The 18985-nt window shown below is 43.1% G+C and overlaps 2 protein-coding genes across 2 annotated transcripts; both read right to left on the bottom strand.

Moving 5' to 3' along the window:
- Positions 1 to 853: 853 nt before the first annotated feature.
- On the bottom strand, positions 854 to 6748 carry LOC128124055 (insulin growth factor-like family member 4; the record flags this gene model as incomplete). The annotated part of the gene is made up of 2 exons (XM_052760290.1): positions 854 to 6294; positions 6479 to 6748. Coding segments are annotated over 2 exons (366 nt in total), but the record flags the coding sequence as incomplete, so codon positions are not given.
- Positions 6749 to 11358: 4610 nt separating this feature from the next.
- LOC128125613 (60S ribosomal protein L29-like) lies at positions 11359 to 12981 on the bottom strand. The gene has a single exon (XM_052763191.1). It carries the CDS (start codon positions 11951 to 11953, stop codon positions 11384 to 11386), a length of 570 nt encoding a protein of 189 aa, XP_052619151.1. The 5' UTR covers positions 11954 to 12981; the 3' UTR covers positions 11359 to 11383.
- Between the last annotated feature and the right edge of the window lie 6004 nt (positions 12982 to 18985).

Below are 18985 nucleotides of genomic sequence, written 5' to 3'. Positions count from 1 at the left end.
ATTTCGTCTTTCTGAGCTGGACTTGTGTGACATACTGGCTCCAGTGCTTTCAGGAACGTAGGTGTGACTGACAAAGTGCCTGACCATTTGTAACCCAAAGTGTGTTCTTTGAATCTTTCACCAACAGCTGACATGTTCATCATAAGCCAAGTTCTCAAGCCATGACACATACACTGAGCATCAAAGAGCCTGAATGTGTATCTGAGGCAGTTATTTGGATATTATATGCCTTATGACATCGGGAAACACGCCTATTGTTAGTGTGTATGTGTGTTTTATTCACCAGTGTTGATGTGTCCCGGCCAGAGGGATCTTCAACAAAGAGCCCAGGAGGGGGATGGCGAATGAAAGGGACAAGAGACACAAAGAATTGACAGCAAGACAGGTACTCTGAACAAGCTGCAAAATTTTATTTTTCTCAGGCAGGTTTCACAGCAAGTAGAGCGAGGAGCTTTCTTTGGGAAAAAAATCAGGGGACTGTCGGGTTGCTAAGCAACCCAACCAAGCAACCGAACTGCAAAATATTCTTACTAGTGGTCACTGTAGCAGAAAGATAAGAAATGTTATTTTGTAATAACTCAGGACTTCTCCAGGCATGTGACAAGTTTCTGGTAAGGGGCTCAATACTGGAGAACAGAAACTTAACTCAGGCAGGCAATCTCCCTCTTACAATTGTCCCCGGCATTCGTGTGTGTGTGTGTGTGTGTGTGTGTGTGTGTGTGTGTGTGTGTGTGTGTGTGTGTGTGTAGGACATAGGGAGATCATGTGGAGGGCAAGGCCAACTTCAGGTGCTTCTGCACTGCCTTTCAATTTATTTCCCATTGAATCTAAAGTCTCCATTTTGTCTACACTGGCTGGCTGTGACCTCTCCAGGCTCTCTCTGCCTCTGCTCCACTCTTACACTGATGTTACAAGTTCTAACACCCATCCTAACTTTTATGTAGTGGGAATCTAATAGAGTCACTGTGTCTAGGATAATATTAGCATGTACTAGTTGTTTTTGCTACATCTAGAGTAACAGTAAAATGTATTAGTTGTTTGTTAGAGGTAGTAAGACCTTGAGGAAATTCTTGTAGAGAGCAGTGATTGTTTTCTATGATTTATAGAGTTGTTTTTCTGAGGATGTTTTCCATCTGTTGCATGACTAAGTCACAAGACTAATCAGGCACAGATGAAACATCTTGCATTATTGGGTCCTGCAAACAGTGCACAGTAAGGACTGAAGTGGCATTGGTGATGACTTCCTTCAGAGAACACAGAGAGTAGATCAAAGGGACCTTGGTATGAGGAACTCGTAGGAACCAAAAAACAACATTTGTGTACAGTCAGTAAATATGCTCTGGATGGAAGTTCAAGGTTCAGTTCACAGTTCACTGTTCCTCCCTCTGTTGCCAGAGAGCTTAAAATTACATTCTGGAGTGACTTTCCTTCAAACGCTCCACACAACACAAACCCTCACCCTTTTACATGGAATGGGGCTCCAAATAGGTCCTCTCCTTGTGCAGCAAGCATGTTACCTTCTGAGCCACATCCCCAGGCCCAAAATGTCCATGGTTCCTCACGGTAGAGCCAAACTTACCGTTACCATGGCCGTTTTCAGTGTTGTCTTTCGCTTCAGCTGTAGTAAGAACTCAGCATTTGGGTGCTTTGTGCAATGTTCTTCACTTCACTCCCACCAGCAGACAGGGTAACATTCACCCCAACTTTCACGGCATACTTTTTCCTGATAATCTTACTTCTAAGTTTTCTGAAGACACATGGAATCCTGCACTAAAGCCATTTTGAACTGCCTGGCTTTCTCTCCAGCTCTGCAACGGACAGCTTTTGAGATGAGTGCTGTCATCAATGTCATCAGCAGAGTTTGTGTGACATTCTGACAGGGATGGGGGATCCCACACCATCACTGAAGTCTTAAATAGGTCACACAACCCAGGACAGGTCAGAACCCTGACAGGTCGCCTTTAAAGTACTTTCCCTCTTTGATGCAGTCTGAGCTTCTGTGAGAACAGAGAACAGAGCTTCCTCTAACAAAACTGTGAAGGGAGAGGAGAGAACTGCCCCCCTGAGACTGACAGCTCACAGTGTGCTATCACAGTGTTTGTACAATCCAGGTCATGATGTGCTGTCCACTTATTCTGTGATTGCAGCTGATGACTGGTGATTGTAGGCACAGAGTCAGCTGTGAGCCACAGGCATGTGGTTGATGCTGCTGATATCCTGGAATTCTGCAGCCCCAGGCATGCTGGGTCCTGTGATTAGGGTGTAGCCAAACACTACACCTTTCTGATTTAAAGGAATATGGCAGCATGGATGGAAAATATTCAGCATGTATCTGGCCTTATCTAATAAGCCTGCAGCACAGAACAGGTGCTGCCCAGCAGTTTAGCCTCCTTCCCAACCCGTAGTTTGAAAGAATCCTCTGTGCTATGCTGTAGAGCACATCTGCTTCTTATCCTTGTCCAGGCTGGCTGAATACCTTGGTGGCCCCTGAGGGGAGGAAACTCAATTATCTAAATGCAATACTGATGGCTTCATAGAACAGAGCTCCTACTCAAGGAATAACCATTGATTTTCTTTCTAGCCCTTGGGATTGGACTGGTGGACAATGCTGTATCCTAGGCTTCCAGTATGACAAAGACCAGGGATAATAGAGGAAGAGTGGTGGCAATCAAAAAAACCTGCACCAAAGAGGCTCTCATTCCTCCCTGGGGTGCAAAAGATGGAGTGGAAAGGATGTAAGAGATTCAGAAAGTCTTCTGTAAGACTTAATCTTCTAGACATGCCAGGGAAACTGCACCCATGAAAGCTCAACAATATGGCTCTCCAAAGAAGACCTGAACAAGGACACCCACAGTTGTTCTCAACACGTGTGGGAGAAATCTCCTAGGGCCCAACCCCTAGATGAAGAGCTACAAGCAGTTGATGACTGCTGAGAGATGGAGAATTAGACTTCCCCAGGGATGAGATGCCTAATTGGTTATTCAACACCAAGTGGTCAGCCCTAGAAACGTGCAAGCAACACTAAACAAACTGAAGTGGTTGTATTTATACATTTACTTGTTTATATATGTCTACAAAACATAGAGGGGATACAGATAGTGGTAAGGATTAAGAAGGAAAGGGTGGGGAGATAGAGAAAATGGGGGGCAGATGTGAGGGTAAGAGGGTATTAAAAAGGATATGGTCTATCCACTAGGTGCTGTACCCTTAAATAAAATTGGCTCTCCCTCTCACAGCAACTATCAGTTGACATTATCTTCTGAGCTATGGTTGGGACTGCATGCCTACTCTTTCCATGTTGGGATTTTGTCTGGCTTGAGTCCTTATGTACAAGTGCCCCTCTGTGTCCAAAAAAAGACTGTTCCTTTATAGTCATCTACTGCCTTTGGATGTTAGAACCATTAATCCCTTAGTCCATAATGTAGGTAAATGGGAAGTTGTGACGGATCTAGAAGGAGTTAGGTGAGTGAATTAATGTGACTGTCATACAGTTTTATCATTAAAAAGTGATAAAAATGAGAAAGAGAAAAGAAGAAAAAGCTCTATATAAACCTACAGTCTTGTAAACAAACTTAAAAGTTGGAAGGGAGGTACCCTACATGGCTGGCAAAAGCTCTCCTGGAAGTGATGGGTTATAGAACAGTAACTCCAGGGCCAGGAGTAGGATTGCTCATGATTGGTTGATCAGGGAGCCCCTATGGACTCAAGAAACAACACAGGCTCTTGTCCTTGCTCTTGGTTGCCCAAAGAACTAGGTGATAACACTTGATTGCCAAAGGCATCACACATCATAGTCACATGATACAGAGCCATGGAGATGGAGCTGTGTTTGAAGCCTCCTTCTACCTGGTAGCTTTCATAGTGCCAGTAAATGCTATGCAGGCTGTTGGGGAGAAAAGTCTTACCCAGCTATGGATCCACCTATGATATTAACTAACGAATTCCTCCCAAGTGCCTGCCTTTAGGAGATTTCTATCAGGGTCCAGAACAGATGCTACAAGCGGCCAAGGATACTAATCTGAGGGATATCAAATGAATCTAAGCACACTGAGTTCTTTAGTCCATTCACTTTATTCTTCTAAGTCAATTCTATCTACCCAGTTTCAGCTCTGTCCTTATAATCAGTTCCTCTCTGTGCCCAGTTTTCCTGTCCTCATAGTTTTAGTAAGCTCTTATGCTTTTGATCTCGTCTTCTTCCTCTGTTTCATGGTCCTCCATCTATATCCTTCCTGGCTCCTTACCCCTGGCCCTGATAAACTCTACAAGAGATTTGCTTTACCCTCTACTCAACCTCTGTCTTCCTCTTTTCTCTGGCCATGCGGTTCTGTGTCCTCTGTTCCTGCCTTACCCTTCACTCTCCCTCTCCTCTCTCTGGCCATACAATTCTGGAATTCTGTCCCCCTCTGGAATTCTGCTCCAGTCCTTATTGCACCTGTGTATCTAGAGAGTTTTCTCTCTGGGTCCCACCAAGCCCCGGCAGTCGGATAGCCCACTTAGAAAATAAACACATAGACGCTTATATTATTTAAACTGTTTGGCCTAATGGCTCAGGCTTCTTGTTAACTGTTCTTATATCTTAAATTAACCCATTTCTGTTCATCTATACTTTTCCACGTGGCTCGTGGCTTACTGGTACATTACATCTTCCTTGTCATGGCGGCAGCTGGCAATGTCTCTCTCTCTGCCTTCCTGTTTTCTCAATTCTCCTCTCTGTTAGTCCCACTTATACTTCCTGCCTGGATACTTGCCAATCAGTGTTTTATTTATTAACCAATCAGAGCAACACATTTGACATACAGACCATCCCACAGCACACCTGGTTCTGTAAAATACCCTATAGTCCTCAATCAATCTCTCTGCCATGCCCCTAGGCATGAAGGAAGGGGATGGTTTGAGCTTCATTTGCCCAAGAAACAAAGCTATGCATCTAGGAGCCTGAAAGTGTCCTAGGCTCATCAGGGGAGTTAGTACCTAGTGGAACAGTGTTGAGAAGCTACCTGTTTGCTAAATGGTCTATAGCATTTGGGCACTCAAGAATTTCATAGCAGAAGACAGCTGAAATATTAAATACTGGATAACACCAACTACTCCATAATAAATGGCTTGCCTTTTGACAGACCCTTGGCTGGTCAAAGTATAGCTTTAATACACAGCTGAATCTCTATAATATATTCTTTCATCCCGCAAGAATCAACCTGCCAGTAAAGATGAGCAATAATGGCACAGATGGTATTCGGTAACCAACATGCTCTCTGATTGGATTGGAGGTCCACTCCACAGAAGGGATTCTATATGTGGTACCATAAACCCACTCCAAATCCCATGGCATGGAAGGTCATAGGGCCTGGGGGTGTGGTGTGTGTGTGTGTGTATGTGTGTGTGTGTGTGTGTGTGTGTGTGTGTGTGTGTGTGTGTGTGTGTATGCTTACTTCTGTTGTGTAGTCAAATTCACAAAGCTTGAACTACTTTCGAAATAAGAATGTTTATACTTATAGACAGTAAACACTCTTCTTGGCTTTAATCACAGAGTCTTCTCTTCAGCTGAACCACATTGAAGGCAGAGAAGAAGGAGCAGCACAAGGTGCTGAGAACAGCAATTGTTTAGTGCTCAGCACTAGATTAGACACTTTTGTGTCTTCTCCTAGGTTCAGGGAACATTGCCAAAGAGGGGATATAAAGATTGTCAGAGCTGGAAGATGGGGAGAAGCACTGCAAAATGGCATCTTCTGTGCAAGACAGTCACTGCAAGCAGGAACTTACAAGTCTGGATAACTGTGCTGGGTCTGCACAAGAATGGGCCCATCGATGCCAGGAAAGGATGGAGAGGAATTTAGGGGGCCCTGTCTCTCATTTCTGAATTGTTTTTTTTTTTTTGGATAAATTTGGGGGAAGGCAGAGTCAGTGATTTCAGCTCTGTGCCATTGGTGGCCTCTCAGGCTACAGTGAATACTCCCAATGCAATGGTCACACAGATGCATCAGATTAAATTGAGTAGGTCATACAATAAAGTCCTAAATCATGAACCCAGGAAAGGGACATGTAGGGGGGAGGAGGTGTTTATTGTGGTAGGAGGGAGATTAGAGGGGGTTGGGGAAGACATAACAAGAATGTATTATATACATGTGTGAAACCATCAAAGAACCAATTTAATAATAATAAAAAGTAGAAATAGTGAAAAATCACTCTCCAAATGGCTGGTTACAAAATATCAGATTCTGAAATGACTTGAAACTCTGTTCTCCAAGATGTTCTAGAGGAAGTCAGATCTGTCTGAGAGCTGGTAGGGTGAGGCTCCTGCAGAGAAAGGGACATGAGGGGGTATAAGGTGGGAGACAGAGATACATGGAGTGTCTTATAGCTACCCAGATATAGGAAGGTGGGGCCTCAGCAGAGAGTGCACTCATGGGATGAGGCTCAGACAGCCATGGTCCGTCCCTGCTTTATCCTACCCCTGCCTGGACTGTAATAGAACACTTACCTGGGCACAGATTGTGGAGATGGGGGAGGATCTGCAGTCGGGCTTCATGCCTGGGACCTTGAACCTGACAATCCCTTGGTTCTTGGAAGCTGAGGACTCCAGGCAGCAATGCTGAAAACAGGGCCAGTAGATACATCCGGGGCCACAGAGGCCGGTGCCATTCAGGGGCAGGATGGTGTCATTGTCACAGCACTGCTTGAAGGGGTTGTAAATCTGGTCCCCACATCTGGGTGCTGGCTGGCACAGCAACGGACCAGTATCTGGGATGAGTCACAGCTGGATGACCTACAGAGGACAGCCTAGGACCCCATCCACAGTCCATCCCCTCCCTCCTCACTGTGTGGTCCATTCTCACCTGTGGCTCCTGCTGAGTGCAGGAGTGAAGAAACCAGGACTGCCGCTGAGGAAGAGAAGGGAAGGAAGGATGATGTGCAAGGTGCAGCCTGGAGACCAGAAGATGGTGCCAGAGAGTCATTTGCGTCTAATAGCTCAGGGTGGATTTGACACTGATTTGAGTCCTGGGATGGGAATGACATGTGAGGAAATGCAGGGAGGGCTCCAGGAAGAGGGTGATTGAAAGTTACAGCCTTGAGGATTGCAACACAGTCAGAGGCTAGGAAGGATGCGTGGCGGGAGTGGGGGATGGAGTGTGGGGGTGGGGATGGGGGCTGTACCAGGGGTGGGGCTGGCCACAGAACAAGAAAGAAACACACGAATTTGATCTTCAGAGGTAAAAGATGGGTGTCACGACACCTCTGTCCCCTTGGCCTAATGTCTCCTTACCTACAATCCCAGACACCATGGTTCTGTTTCTGCTGCCGAAGAGCAGGAGGTGGCGAAGCAGGAGCAGTAGTAAAGATTCTGGGACCTTGAGCTGTCATTTATACACCAAGGCAGGGGTGGGGCAGGAAGGTTAGCAGACTGTGGATGGGAATTACGGAAACAGCTCAGTAGCCTGCTCCAGTATCTCTTTCAATGTGAAAGATTCTCTAGGAACTTCTAGTGTTCTGACTCAAGAGAGCTTCTTTTGGAACGCAAGTGAGGAGAATACTATCAGAAGAGATAGTCCCTAGCCGGTATGAAGTCTGCCTGCCAAATACTGGCGGTCTCTAGGCTTCTCATGCTCAACACCTTGGAAGCTTTAAGGGCTCTCCCCACCCTCATGTCAGTCCAGCCCTGAATTCCCTCGTTTCAGGAAAGACCCCCGGGCCTCACAGTATGGATGGAAGGAAACACAGGACTTCTGTGGGCTTGCTTGTTTGTTTTGCCTGGCTACTTGTGCCAAGAACGGCTTTACCACGTGATGTACTGTTATTTTATCATCTCCATCATCATCGTGTGTGATGAAAATTTAGTTTTGACACTAACAGTGTGTCTCTTGCTCCTCTTTGTCTCCCTGTGCGCTACAGTAAAACCTGAAGAGGCTGAAGGACCATGACAGAGCTTCAAAGCCAGGGTGTCCAACCTTCTGATGCTTTCGGAAGAAGAACTCTCCTGGGCCACACATTCAATCCAAAAACACTAATGGAAGCTGATAAGAATGAAAATGTATGTCAAAAAGACCCACATAAATAATTCCAACTATGTAAAACAGGGGGAGAGTGGTTTACAACCTTCAAGCAGGTCCCAAGACTTAATAAAATCTAAGTAGTATAACTTGATTTGTTGTTTCGATAGTTTGTTTAGAAAAGTAAAAGAAAGGGGGCAACACAAACCAGCGGGAGGTTTGACTCTGCATTTGAGAAGTGAATGAATGCATTGGTACTCAGGGAATTCCCGGGGAGCTCCTCATAGATTGGGTTGTGGTTTCACTCTCCTGTGCTTCCTTCTTGCAACATTTACTTAGGCAGGTCAGTGCTGCCCTGAAGCAATGATGTGAATGAGGTGTGGGTGTGAGACAGGTGTATTTATGTCTGAAAGATCAGACCTATGAGTCTTGAAGAGACATGAGCAAAGTTTTCTTGAAGTCGATGTCATATTGCAGCTTTCTGCATTCCACTTCAAGATCAGAAGGAAACATGCATGTGTCAATAGAAATGGAATCAGAAGTACATCAAAGTACTATTGCCCCTAAAATCTTTAAATCTGTTTTCAAATTTTTGCATCAAATCAAGAACTAGACTACAGATTTTTCACTGTGCATGAGAGATGTTTAGTCCAATTTTAACAGAATGCTCAAAATTGTTTGCCTTACTTTTAACATTAATAATTTAAGTTTTTAGAATGCTGGTATGATTTCAAACATTGGGTTGATAAGATGGTTTTTACCTTGAAGATGCAAGTTTGACTCATTTAAATGAGCAGTTATAACCTCTAAAAATGCCAAAGGTGTAAGCTAGAGCTTTAATCATGTTCTAGAACAAGTTTTGTTTTTGATGCCATGACTGACTTGATAACACATCAAAAATCATAAAAACTTTGTAACATTCAGCTTCGACTAAGCCATTTAATTTCCAGAAGGTAAATGTCCAGAAGGTAAATAAAGTACCCACGCTTTAAAGACATTCTTTGAATAAGCAGTTGTGATGGTTAGGACCTGAGTTTGATCATCAGGACCCACATGGTGAAAGGAGAAAACCAACTCTTGCAAATTGCACTCTGTTCACATGCATACATAAAGAAGTACATAAGGAAATGGAATTAAAACGCTTTAAATAGTCAAAAGAACTTTGTTGGGTACTTGCATTCATGAGCACATAGGCCTGCACAAAATTTAGTAATAAAATAAAATAACCAAGAGAATCAGTTTGCCCAGGAATGACAGGAAAAAATTACATTGGGAGACCACAAACATAATACGCTGTTTCCTTTTGATGAGCACTTGTCGAACTTCCACTGACAGACCAGGTTTGGAGGACAGTTAAAGTACAGGCAAATGTCACTTCCAAGTCCTCTGCAAGAAGTGTAAATCCTTCTTCCAAGAAAAGATTCCCTTTTTCAGTCTGAAGGGCTTTGAATTTGCAACATATCCCTTCAGGTTGAGGAATTGGAACACTGTACCCTGCATTCTGGGAAATGAGAGCATTGTCTGTGGAAGGATGCCTGTTTTTAGAGTGCTCAGAAAACATGTCCTGGGATATAATTTCATTAGGCAGGTCCCTGTAGGTATTCAGACAGGGCAGCGAACTGTGCAAAGAGATAAGAATGAAAATCCAGTGCAGCTTGACTTTGTCAACTTGGATTAGATTTCATGGAGTCTGGCATGAAATATCAGGCAGTTTGCTGCAAGCTGCAGGAAAACGTAATGGAATTCAGCTACTATCGCAAAAGCTGCTACTTGGAAAAGTCAAGGACTTCTCCAAAGGTCAAGACATGGCTTAAGAAGTCTTGGTGATATATATATATATATGCTGGTTCCTAAACTGATTTTCTTGTGTGCTTCCAAGAACTCCTAACAGTGTATTTATCTAAAATACCTATCAAGCATCCAAGGCCAAACAAAACAACACCTGTCTCCTAGGTCAGGCAGATGGCTTTATTTCTTGTGCAATTTAGGGTGAGACCCTCCTTTCTTATACAACCTTACTAATAGACCCCTAACTTCTTACCTAACCACTTCTGGAAATGTAGACTGAGCACATAGATCCCCTTTTTGATATACTAACAGTCATTAGCACTCAGTTGACCTCCTCTTTTATCACTCCCATTTTGGGTTGTAAAAGAAGGCCTGACAGTCACTACCTGAGGAAAATTCTTACCTACCTTTTTGACCCCATAGAATTCAAGCCTGGTGACCTTGCTAGGCCAGAGGATTGCTATTGCTTGGGTTTATAACTGGATTCCAGAGAGACTTAGAGAGAAAGGAGAGAATAAGGAGACGGAGAAGAGAAAAGAGAATGGAAGAACTAGATGGGTAAGAACTTGACAGGAACAAACTGAGATGGGCAAGAACTAGATTGAAGGAGAAGAGAGGACTAGAGGAACGAGATGGAAGATGAGGAAGAGCCAGATGGGGAAGAACAAGATAAGGAAGAAGATGGAAGAGGAGCTAAGATGGGAAAGAACTAGGTGGATGAGAACCTAGATGGGGCAGAACTAAGGTGAGAGAATTAAGATAACACTTAGAGGGGACAGCAGATTAATGTAGGGAGAAATCAGGCAAGAAAGGAGCTAGGCATGAGAACAGAATAGAAGCTGTGTAGAGAGAGAACTGACTCAGAAGAATAAAATGTGTGGACTAAGGAGTTTCGTGCACATAGATTCATTTCTTTTCATCAAAGATTTAATTACCAGGTGGTTGTAGATTCTTTTCAGACCTTGGGAGGGGACTATGGAGGGGCTGGACCCCCATAGCGCCCGATAGCAGTTTATTGTCGGCATGCTTAAATATGATGGAATTTGGGAAAAGGTCTCCAGGCAATAATAATTCCAATTCCGGCTGTGCAATAAAGCATAAGGTGTGACTACACAGAACTTCCTTTAGAAAGTACATGTTACCATGAGGGTGTGTTCTATAGCTAAAAGGCCTACAATCCAATGTGGCCTCTGATTGATAACATAAAAGTCAGCAGGCCATAAAGTACTTGTGACATGTCCCCTAAGGATGGGTAATGGCCTAGGGAGGGAAGAGTCTGGGATAATCATTCTGGGGAATTAGGGTGAGGTCTGCCCCCACAGATACCAAAAAGTTCACTAGGTCTTTAATAAAATCTATTCTCAGGTTTCTGTTTGAAATGCAGCTATTTGGTTTTATCACCTCCATGGAGGAGACACCCCTGCATGGCTAACATTACTGGCTCTCATAGTGCTTCTCTGTGAGTACAAGGCCCTCCTGCCCTCTACAATTTCATACACCAAGCATATAAGTGATAGTTGGTGGGCTGTTCTCATAAACACCAACTTTTTTTTTTTTTTTTTAACAGATCCTGCCTCAAGTTTATTTGTAAAAACAGCATGGGGTCCTGATCATCTGCAAATAGTGTGTAGGTGTGTCACACCAGTCCATCTGTCTGGCAGACAGAAACCTTTCTGTGGGGCCTTCACAGGGGCCTGGGCACCTTTGGGAGCCTGAGCAGGAGCTGAGGCCTCTGCCTTGGTTTGAGCCTTGGGCTTTGGCTGGCAGAGCCTACGACCCTTGGCCATGTAGCTTCTAATCCGCTTCCCGAGCTTGGGGTGAGCGATGAAAGCGAGATGGCTGAGCTTGCGGCTGGGGCCCTTTGGCATCTTGGGCTTAACCGCCTTGGGCTTCACAAGGGCCTTGATGGCCTCTGCAAGCGCACTCACTGCCTTTGCGTTGTTGGCCTGCATCTTCTTCAGGCCTTTCCTGTTGTGCTTCTTGGCAAAGCGCATGTTCCTCAGGAACTTGGGGTCCACCCCCGTAAGAGATTCGTATCTTTGTGACCGGGGTTTCTTGATACCATTTCTGTGCCATTTTCGAGATTGGTTGTCTGTGGTGTGGTTCTTGGACTTGGCCATGTCGGAACGGTAACCGGCGGCTCCCGAAGCGCCTGGGACCGAACACCAACTTTTGAACATATTTGTCCACGATTAGAACTTTAGGCTATTTCTATTTAGAAGACACAAAGTGAGGGCTCTTTGGACACTGCTTTTGTTCCCTCCTGTTTCTTGTGTATGTTTTATCTGCTTGTCCTTTTAAAATGACAACTATAAAACGTATCTTCAATTTACTGAGTATTGCATCCATTCTAGCGTGTGTGAAGCATTCTTTTGTGAATAGAGGTATACATAGACTAGACAGACTGAGCTTTGTGGCTTGAAATGTCAGGGAGACACCATCTGAATGATAAACAATGTGTTCCACTTGGTACTTTGTTTCTGTTCTTCTTGTCTCTTGTCTCAAATGTGGATTTATTTGCCATGGTTTGTGTTGAGCACAACACCGTCTTCTGTTATGGGGACCCCACCAGAGATGACCACTCAGACGCAGTTGACAGTCAATTGAAAGTCTTTATTCCAGCTGTCTGGGACTACATTCAGGTATTTGGGACCCAAGAGTAGCACTGAGTGTTTAGGGTAAGAGGTTTTTTAAAGGCAAACACCACACACACCCTGCTGTCTTCTCACTTGGCAGCTGGTCTGGCAAGTTCTGATTATGCAGGCAGTTTAATAGACACTAAGTTAGCCGGGGCATCTTGATGTTTGGTGCCTGGAGTAGAACTGGGTGATTTTTCATAGGGATTTACACCAGGGAAATCACATTCCTGTTAAACTTGAAATGACGTCAGCAAGAATACAAGATGGGGGAGGGGGACCTCTGCACCATCTTGCCCTGCCACACTTTGCTAATTTTCTCCTGATGACGAGTTTCTTGGACCCGACTCCTACAACTGTGTTTCCACCTTTTGCTCCCTCTCTTTTTAAATTCTGGGAGAGGGAGGCATCACCTCAATCAGAAAGCTGATTTCTTGGTTCCTGGATGGAATATGGAGGTAAAAAATGAAGTTCATCTACTGTAGGTATTAGTAGTCTGACCCTCCCCTTGGGGACCCGCTGGGTGTCCTCCTGATGCCATCCTGCGTTCCCTTTAAGAAGGAAATTCCTCCCCCTTTGCTGTCCTCTTCGTTCCTTTCTCCCCCGCGATGAGGCGCGCACACCTCCGCTTTCCCTCCCTTCTTTCTTTCTGTCCCCCTCTTTCCCTGTCTTTCTCTTCACCTCCCTATTATAATAAACCCTCTTTCCACGTGGATGCAGTGCCTGGGGTTTGGGTGACTTTCCATGAGCCACAGCTTGCCACAGCGTCTGCATGGCATGCTTTCCTCACGCCTGGGACACCGTGGCTTGGCCAGCCAGGGCCTCCCGTGCACCATATCATTACAGTCGATGTACTTTTCTGTCCCGCCAGCCCACTCCCAAATTAGCACATAGAGACTTATTGTAAGTGCTTGGCCCATAGCTCACTCTTGTTACTAACTAGGTCTTTCAACTTAAATTAACTCATATTTCTTATCTATCCTTTACCATGTGGCGATACCTTTTTTCAGCACTGGCATGTTCATCTCCTGCTTCCTCTGCATCTGTCTAGTGACTCCTCCCTTCTTCATCTCTGCCCCTTTCTTCTTGTCCACAAGTCCTGCCTAACTAACCTCTACCTGCCTAGCTATTGACCATTTAGCCTTTATTAAACTAATGAGAGCAGCAAATAGTCAAAGTGTACATAAAGCTTTTCCGCAGGAATGTACAATAGTGTAATGATCATTAATTGAGCAAGATGGGTCTCTGGGCTGTTAACTTTTTTTTGCAGCAAGATACTACTTAGGCAATGCTGGAACTAATGCAAACAATAATGACCTTCCTTTTGTCCTTTAGGTTTTTAAAATGTGTGTTGGCTTTTTCACTCCAATGCAATGCCTGAGAGGATGAGGAAGAAGTTACTTTTTTTGATGATACAGTTTTAAAAACCACCTGGAATGGTCCCTATTCCTTTATCTGAACCAAGCCCCCCTTTCCTCACACATAGGATTATGATAATTGTGGGGTGTCAACCAGAGAAGACCCCGGGTGAAACTCCTCTTCATTTGCAGAAGCCTGAGGAGCTTGAACGTCCTGATAGTGTTCTGGACAGAAAAAGCCTGTTTGTTTACTTGTGAATTATGCCCACTACAGCAGGGGATCTGACAGTGGAGAAAAGGACAGGCATTGTCGAAAATGGCTGTGCAGATTCCGGAAATGGCTGTGCAGATTCCGGAGCCCTGGCAGGATGTAAAGAGCCCTGCTCCTCTGATCAGCCTGAGACCAGCCCCTGCCTTGCAGGGGATCCCCGCAGAGCAGAACAGATGGCCCTGAGACTGCAGGAGGGACGAAGGTGTCTGTGGGGTGAGGGTGGGGATAGGAAGGTGATGTGTAGGCTCAAGACTCTGACAACTTCACAATGACAAAGATTTAAATTGTTTCCCACCTTCAAGCAGTTTCTGTTTTCACTCCTCCCTTAGCTTCATTCCTGCACATGGGTTTATACAGTTAAAATCATGAGGCTTATCTGGTTGATGAGGCACCCGCCCCGCGCTGGCACCATCTAAGTGGAGCAGCCACTGCCCTGCTGACCCACCACCCAGGGCAGCTCTGCTGACTGGAATGTGGACTTTGCCCACCTTCTCATATTCAAGCACGTTTTCTCTTAACTGCCTTCCCGAGTCAGACCCGCCCTCTGGCTCTGTGACAGGGGAAAAGAACAAAACAGCTTGAAAGATATTTGCAAGAGACGAAAACTAAACCTGAGCAGGATCATTTCTTAGGGAGACTTAAACGGTTACTCTGATCTCTTTACCCTCTTCTCCAATCACACTCCCGACTCCCTATGGGCTCAGATTCCTTGAACTAAAAAGATGCTTATTTTGTGATTTTAATGTTTTGTTAATTGTTCTTACATATTACGTAACACTAGCACACCAAGAAAGAGCAAACACTTTGAGACTGACCGATTTCAGCAGAAAATTAGAGGACAATGACAGCTGCTGCCACTGAAGAGCCGCTGAGGTCGCTCTGCTGGGTCTTAATGTCTCAGGAGGTGATTGCTCCCACTACAGGACATTAGTAGCTGTCACCAGTGTTTTTGGTCTTAGCCATTCTGACAGGTGTAAGATGGTGTCTCAGAGTCTCTTTGATTTACATTTCCCTAATGACTAAGGATGTTGAACAATTCTTTAAATGTCTTTCAGCCATTTCAGATTCTTCTGTTGAGAATTCTCTGTCTAGCTCTGTAGCCCATTTTTAATTGGATTATTTGATATTTTGATGTCTAGTTTCTTGAATTCTTTATATATTTTGGAGATCAGCCCTTTGTCAGATGCGGAGATGGTGAAGATCTTTTCCCATGCTGTAGACTGCCATTTTGTCTTATTTACTGTGTCCTTTGCCTTACAGAAGCTTCTCAGTTTCAGGAGGTCCCATTTATTAATTATTTCTTTCAGTGTCTGTGCTGCTGGTGTTATATTTAGGAAGTGGTCTCCTATGCCAATGAATTCTAGGTGACTTCCTACTTTCTCCTCTGTCAGGTTCAGTGTAGCCGGATTTATGCTGAGGTCTTTGATCCACTTGGACTTGAGTTTTGTGCATGGTGATAAATATGGATCTATTTGCATTCTTCTACATGTAGACATCCAGTTATGCCAGCACCATTTGTTGAAGATGCTTTCTTTTTTCCATTGTACAGTTTTGGCTTCTTTGTCAAAATTAGGTGTTTATAGGTGTGTGGGTTAATGTCAGGATCTTCAGTTTGATTCCATTGGTCCACATGTCGGTTTTTATGCCAGAACCAAGTTGTTTTTATTACTCTAGCTCTATAGTACAGTTTGAGGTCAGGGATGGTGATGCCTCCAGAAGTTGCTTTATTGTACAGAATTGTTTTAGATATTCTGGATTTTTTTTTTCCACATGAAGTTAAGTATTGTTCTTTTGAGGTCTGTGAAGAATTATGTTGGGATTTTGATGGGGATTGCATTGAATCTGTAGGTTGCTTTTGGTAAGATTGCCATTTTTTACTATGTTGGTAATATTTATCCATGAGCATGGGAGATATTTCCATTTTCTGATAGTTTCTTCAATTCCTTTCTTCAAAGACTTAAAGTTTTTGTTATACAGGTCTTTCATTTGTTTGGTTAGAGCTACCCCAAGGTATTTTATATCATTTGTGGCTATTGTAAAGAGTGATGTTTCTCTGATTTCTTTCTCAGCCTATTTATCGTTTGTATATAGGAGAGCCACTGACTTTTTTGAATTAATGTTGTATCCTGCCACATAACTGAAGGTGTTTATCAGCTGTAGGATTTCCTGGTAGAATTTTTGGGGTCATTTATGTAGACTATCATGTCATCTGCAAATAGTGAAAGTTTGACTTCTTCCTTTCCAATTTGTATCCCCTTGATCTTCTTTTGTTGTCTTATTGCTCTGGCTAGAACTTCAAGTACTATATTGAATAGATATGGAGAGAGTGGACAGCCTTGTCTTGTTCCTGATTTTAGTGGGAGCACTTTGAGTTTCTCTCCATTTTTAATTTAATATTGGCTGTTAGCTTGGTGTAAATTGCCTTTATTATGTTTAGGTATGTTCCTTGTATTCCTAATCTTTACACAACCTTTATCACGAAGCAGTGTTGGATTTTGTTGAAGGAATTTTCAGCATCCAATGAGATGATTATGTGTTTTTTTTCTTTATGTTTGTTTATATGGTGTATTACATTGACAGATTTTCATATGTTGCACCATCCCTGCATCTCTGGGATAATGCCTATTTGGTCATGGTGGATAATTTTTTTGATGTGTTCTTGGATTTGGTTTGCCAGTATTTTATTGAGTAGTTTTACATCATTATTCATTAGGGAAATTGGTCTGTAATTCTCTTTCTGTGTTGCATCTTTGTGTGGTTTGGGTATCAGGGTAACTGTAGTCTCATAAAAAGTGTTTGGCAATGTTCCTTCTATTTCTATTGTGTGGAGTAATTTGAGGAGTATTGGTGTTAGCTCTTTTTTGGAATTCTGGTAGAATTTTGTGCTGAAACCATCTAGTCCTGGGCTTTTTATGGTTGAGAGATTTTTAATGACTGCTTCTATTTCCTTCGGGGTTATAGGTCTATTTAAATTGCTTATCTGGTCTTGATTTAATTTTGTTATTTGGTACCTATTGAGAAAATTGTCCATTTCTTTTAGATTTTCCAATTTTGTGGAGTACAGGTTTTTGAAGTATGACTTGATGAGTCTATGGATTTCCTCAGTGTCTGTGTCATATCTCCCTTTCTGTTTCTGATTCTGTTAATTTGGAAATTCTCTCTCTGTCATTTTGGTTAGTTTGGATAAGGGCGTGTCTATCTTGTTGATTTTCTCAAAGAACCAACTCTTTGTTTCATTGATTCTTTGTATTGTTCTCTTTGTTTACATTTTATTGATTTCAGCCCTCAGTTTGAATATTTCCTGGTGTCTATTCCTCCTGGGTGAGTTTGCTTCTTCTTGTTCTAGAGCTTTCAGGTATTCTGTTAAATCATTAGTGTGAGATTTCCCCATATTATGTAGGCACTTAGTGCTGTGAAATTTCCTCTTAGCACTGCTTTCACAGTGTCCTATGAGTTTGGGTATGTTGTACATTCATTTTAGTTGAATTCTAGGAAGTCCTTAATTTCTTTTTTTATTTCTTCCTTGACCCAGTGGTGATTCAGTTGAGCATTATTCAGTTTCCATGAGTTTGCAGGCTTTCTGTAATTTATGTTGTTGAATTCTAACTTTAAGCCATGGTGATCTGATAAAATACAGGGGTTTTTTTTTTTTTTTTTTTTTTTTTGGTATCTGTTGAGATTTGCTTTGTGACCAAGTATGTGGTCAATTTTAGAGAAGGTTCCATAGGTGCTGAGAAGAAGGTATATTCTTTTGTGTTTGGGTGGAATGTTCTGTAGATGTCTATTAAGTCCACTTGAGTCATAACATATGTTAGTTCCCTTATTTCTCTGTGTTTTTGTCAGTCTGATCGACAGGTAGGGTGGAGGCAGGTGTGGGCCAGCTGGTCTCTCCCTGGGGCTGAGCGGTATGATGAGTGTCGAGCAACCCCCCTCCCTTCCGGTTCACTGGAGAGAAACACACTGGGCCAGGAGTCTTGTCCAAGCAAGAACTAGCTTTATTGTATCAGGAGTGAGCTTATATAGGTTGGGGTGATGGGGGGATGGGGTGAGGATAGCAGGCCAATGAGATGATGCCATCTGAGAAGTTACTAGGCAGAGGCCGATTCTAGGTCAGGTAGTGCTGAGTCACTCATGCGGAAGTCATGTCCCAGGACAGGTCACCAAACTCGAGCTAGGCTTGAGAAGTTACACTGGGCCTCACGCCCAGGCCTTGTGGGGCCCAACATGTTTTATTTGTATTTTAGTTTTATTCCTGCCCTTGTTCTTATAAAGAATCAGACTGGCAAGAAAGTTAAGAGGCTCACAAAAATATATCATCTATTCAAGACATACATTATTTTACACAGTATATAAGCATTGTTTTATATGATGTTCCAAGCTTTTAGTGCATAATTAGTAATGAATGGACACCAGCTTGTCATCTGAAACTATGGCTGTCTGTGTATGGGACATCTCTGCTGTCAGGTATATAGCATTCTGTGCTGAAATTCACCACAGGCATGCATAGTGCCTCTTCCGACCTAGTCAGCTATAGAACACAGTCCCACACATGCCATGAGGCACTGGAAGCTCTGAGAAAATACCATTGTATCGTATCTGAAACTTGACTTTGCCAAATAGCTCTTCATGCATGTTCTTTCTAGGACTCTCACTACAACTAAATATTAATAATGGTCCTGCTTATGTTAACATATGATTTAAAGAGTTTTAATATTAATCATGCTACTAAAATGTCTTACATTCCACAGGGTAAAGCTATTATGAAACACCATAAAAAACTTAATTGGCAAATTCTAATCATTAAAAAGGGGGTAGTGATGTTCACTTAATTCTCCATAAACTATGCTACATTTAGCTACACTAATTTTAAATTTTTAAAAATTGTATTTATATATACTACCTTAAAAAATTTAAAAATTTTTCACTTTAAAGGATAATGCCTTTTCT

Source organism: Peromyscus californicus, unplaced genomic scaffold (assembly GCF_007827085.1).
Source record: "Peromyscus californicus insignis strain IS unplaced genomic scaffold, ASM782708v3 Scaffold_4__1_contigs__length_199733344, whole genome shotgun sequence".
In the NCBI taxonomy this organism is placed as follows: domain Eukaryota; kingdom Metazoa; phylum Chordata; class Mammalia; order Rodentia; family Cricetidae; genus Peromyscus; species Peromyscus californicus.
This window is presented reverse-complemented; position numbering and strand designations above follow the sequence as displayed.